The sequence below is a fragment of the Notolabrus celidotus genome, chromosome 8 (assembly GCF_009762535.1).
Source record: "Notolabrus celidotus isolate fNotCel1 chromosome 8, fNotCel1.pri, whole genome shotgun sequence".
NCBI classification, from domain to species: domain Eukaryota; kingdom Metazoa; phylum Chordata; class Actinopteri; order Labriformes; family Labridae; genus Notolabrus; species Notolabrus celidotus.
Window position 1 is genome coordinate 25,868,301 of NC_048279.1, and position 3,205 is coordinate 25,871,505.

Consider the following 3,205-nt stretch of genomic DNA (forward strand, 5'->3'; position numbering starts at 1 on the left):
CCAGAGATCCACACAGAGATGCTTGAAGCATCTGTGCAGGAGAAGCTGCTGGAAAGAGTTGACGAGAATCATAAACTGGTGTAACGTGACAAACTAAGTCTTCCTCACTTTGTTCCATTGGCCATAAGGGTTTTAACAGTGGGAGCTGTGGGAGGCACTGTTGAAGACTCACCTTGAAGATTTGATGTAGTGTTTGAAAGGATACTTTAAATTGTAATATTTACAGATAACTATCAAAACGTACAATTAGTTGTTTAAGTATTTCTGACTTCCTCAGAATAAAACTATTGAATATGTTTCATTTCTTCTCTTTAATTGTTTAATATAAATCATAATTCCAAAAAACCAAACAAGCTTTACACTCAGCTTTAAATGTAAGAGGCTCTTATGTGCATCAGAGCACAAACATCACTTTATACTCTTCACGTGAAAACGTTACACATCTGTTTTTGATATTGAGTTAATCAGTAAATCAAATGTCACACAAACAATTCAAGTCTTTTTTTTTTTATTGACTTCTTCAGCTTGAAATATGAAAGCTGTATTTCAGTAATGCTTAATAGAAGAAGAAGCAGAGGCTGTCGGAGGTGTTTGGTCTAGGATTTCTTCTTTATCCGAAACACAGTCCTTATGGCTCTGCTAAAGAACTTTCGTATCCTTCTCAGTGAGCTCCTCTTCACCTTTGCAGGTGCTTCTTCAACGGATGGCCCATCAGTGGCCAACCTCAGCTCCTCCTCATTCTCCTCACTGTCCTCCTGTGCTGCACAGTGGCTTACAGCTGATATGTCCTCAGCTGAGCCATCTTTAGTGCCATCAGATGTTTCAAAAATGTTAATGCTGACAAAAATGTTAGCTGGGGCAGATTCTTCAGGATCTGGATGAAAGAGGGATGGAGTTTCTCCAGCTTTCATCTCCTCTTCTATTTCTATCTGAATAGTCAGCTCCTCATCCGAGTCGTTGGTTTGGAGGATCATTTTATTAAATGAGTCTTCAGCGCTGAGAAAAACATGGAAGTTAGACAATGATTAGTATTCAGTGTCAAGTTGGTCAAGGCAAGCATCTATGCAACCTGACTGGCACCATTACACAGTCACTTACTACATGCTGGTGTCCAGCTCCTCCTGTAGGTGCACCATGGATATAAATGGGTGCTTTAGGGCCTTGTCAGGACTGATTCTCTGTTCATGATCAGTATGAAGGAGACATTTTAAGAGGCTCAGGAAAGCTCTCAGATCCTCTAGCTGGATGTCCTCCTCTAAGGCAGGATAGAGCTACATTTGAAACCAAAATAGAAGTTTAGTTTATGCAGAGAAAATTATCAACAACTCTTTCTTTACTCGTTAAAATTTCTCACTTACTGTAACAAGCTCATCCAGATTATTGAGAGCCCTCTGACATTCTCTAGGCTCAATACCAGTAGTCAGCCTGTACTCCATTGGAGTCTTCAGGAACAAAACATACTGTACATGTCAGACACTTTGTCCTTAAAGCTTATTCTTACAAAAAAACTCTTGTTCAGTTACGGTTGAAATAATGTGATAGTGTAGGGACAAGCACAATACCTTAAGCCACCACTTTGGATAGTCATAGTGCCGGTTCAGCTTGAAGAATTTATTGGTGAAGCTGCCGGCATCGAGGAGGTGGTCGGCTGGCTGGCCGAGGACCTCAACTATGTTTCTCATCTAAGAAAGAACATAAACAATCGTGCTACATCAAGTCTGTGGTTGGGTTTTGAATTATCTGGGACAATATTTCACTATCTGTACATCAAATGACAGTGTAATGAGTGACTTACCTGCTGGTACTCACAACGTATCCCAAGCAGGTGATGGGAGAGGTAGAGCACTGAGAGGACACAACCCAGACCCCACATGTCGATCGCCTCTGTGAAGGGGAGACCCAGGATCACTTCAGGTGCTCTGTTTGAAAGAACATCATAACATACATGTGTCATAAAGTTTGAAATAACCTTGGCCTTATCATCCACAGCTGGAACAAACATCTGTACAAACATGAAGTTTGCAGAATGTGTGCCTACCTGTACCCGGTAGCCTGTGCCATCAGACCCGGCCTCACTTCACTGGTGTGAAGTGACAGACCAAAATCTATGAGCTTGACTCTGAAGGGCTGGTTCTGATGGTTCACCAGCATGATGTTATCAGGCTTCAGGTCAGCGTGGATGACACCAATACCTTTGAGAGCATCAAAAGCTGTGAGCAGCTGCAGGAAGAAAGAGGAGGACATGAAGAGGGTTACAGACACTATTCACAAGTGTGCAGGGGTTTTCAGGTTCATAGCACATATTATCTGTATCTGTATGAAGTACAAGTCTGTTTTACTTCATGATTTTATTAATCTGTTAGCCACACATTCTTTACCTGATGTGCGATTGGTCTGATTTCATTGAGCGACAGCGGCTTCCCCTGCCTGTCCATCAGAAGCTGGAAGAGGTTTCTGTCTAGATTCTCAAATGCCAGACAGGTTAGACCTCTGTGCTCAAAGGTTTCAAGGAAATGCACAACATTTGTCTTGACCGGGTCAAGAGCACTGATAGCCCGGAGCATTTTGAGCTGTTAAAGAAAAAGAAAACGACAGTACTTTAAATACAGCTGTTTAAAATATATCAAAAAGTCCAAAACATCATTCTCTAAAAGACTTGAAGGATCTGTACCTCTCTTTTTGAAGCTCTGTTGTCCTCAGATGTGACTATCTTTAGAGCCACGTCCTTTGCTGTCGCTATATTCACAGTTTTGACAACTTGGCCAAAGCTTCCTTTTCCAACATACTCCAGGACAAGGTAACAACTGGTGCTGCTGGAAATTGCTTCGTGCGGTTGCACCACACAATCTGAGGCTGGATTCTGAGACATTCTGTCAACTAAAAGGTTTTCCAAGCAACTGTACTACAATGAAGATCTTCAACTAACTAGGTCAGTGAATAGTTTTGCAGTGAAGGTTTAACTGGTCAGTGGTCTTATTTATACCCCCCGGAATTCTGCATGTATTATGGTGTCATAATAGGCCCTATAACATCAGTTCCATTCCAAACAGCTCCTTTCTACAGCTAACATGATGATCACTAATGCTATACCACTTTATGCTAACAACCACTTTCTATCAAACAAAAGGGATGCATATATAACTTAAGAGGTTATTATAACATTATCACATGTCAAACATAACTCAGATTTGGAAGTCGTTAAGAC

At 41.2% G+C, this 3,205-nt stretch overlaps 1 protein-coding gene and 1 long non-coding RNA gene across 2 annotated transcripts; one reads left to right on the forward strand and one right to left on the reverse strand.

Moving 5' to 3' along the window:
• Nucleotides 1-491: 491 nt before the first annotated feature.
• LOC117817887 (homeodomain-interacting protein kinase 2-like) lies at nucleotides 492-2,964 on the reverse strand. The gene is made up of 8 exons (XM_034690686.1): nucleotides 2,672-2,964; nucleotides 2,379-2,570; nucleotides 2,039-2,220; nucleotides 1,796-1,919; nucleotides 1,563-1,682; nucleotides 1,359-1,442; nucleotides 1,099-1,271; nucleotides 492-996 (listed from the first exon to the last, which is right to left on the reverse strand). The coding sequence occupies exons 1-8, from the start codon at nucleotides 2,867-2,869 to the stop codon at nucleotides 597-599; spliced, it is 1,473 nt and encodes a 490-aa protein (XP_034546577.1). The 5' UTR covers nucleotides 2,870-2,964; the 3' UTR covers nucleotides 492-596.
• Nucleotides 1,666-2,377, forward strand: LOC117817890. Its single transcript, XR_004632250.1, has 2 exons — nucleotides 1,666-1,914; nucleotides 1,990-2,377. It is a non-coding gene; the product is annotated as an uncharacterized LOC117817890 (long non-coding RNA).
• Nucleotides 2,965-3,205: the final 241 nt, after the last annotated feature.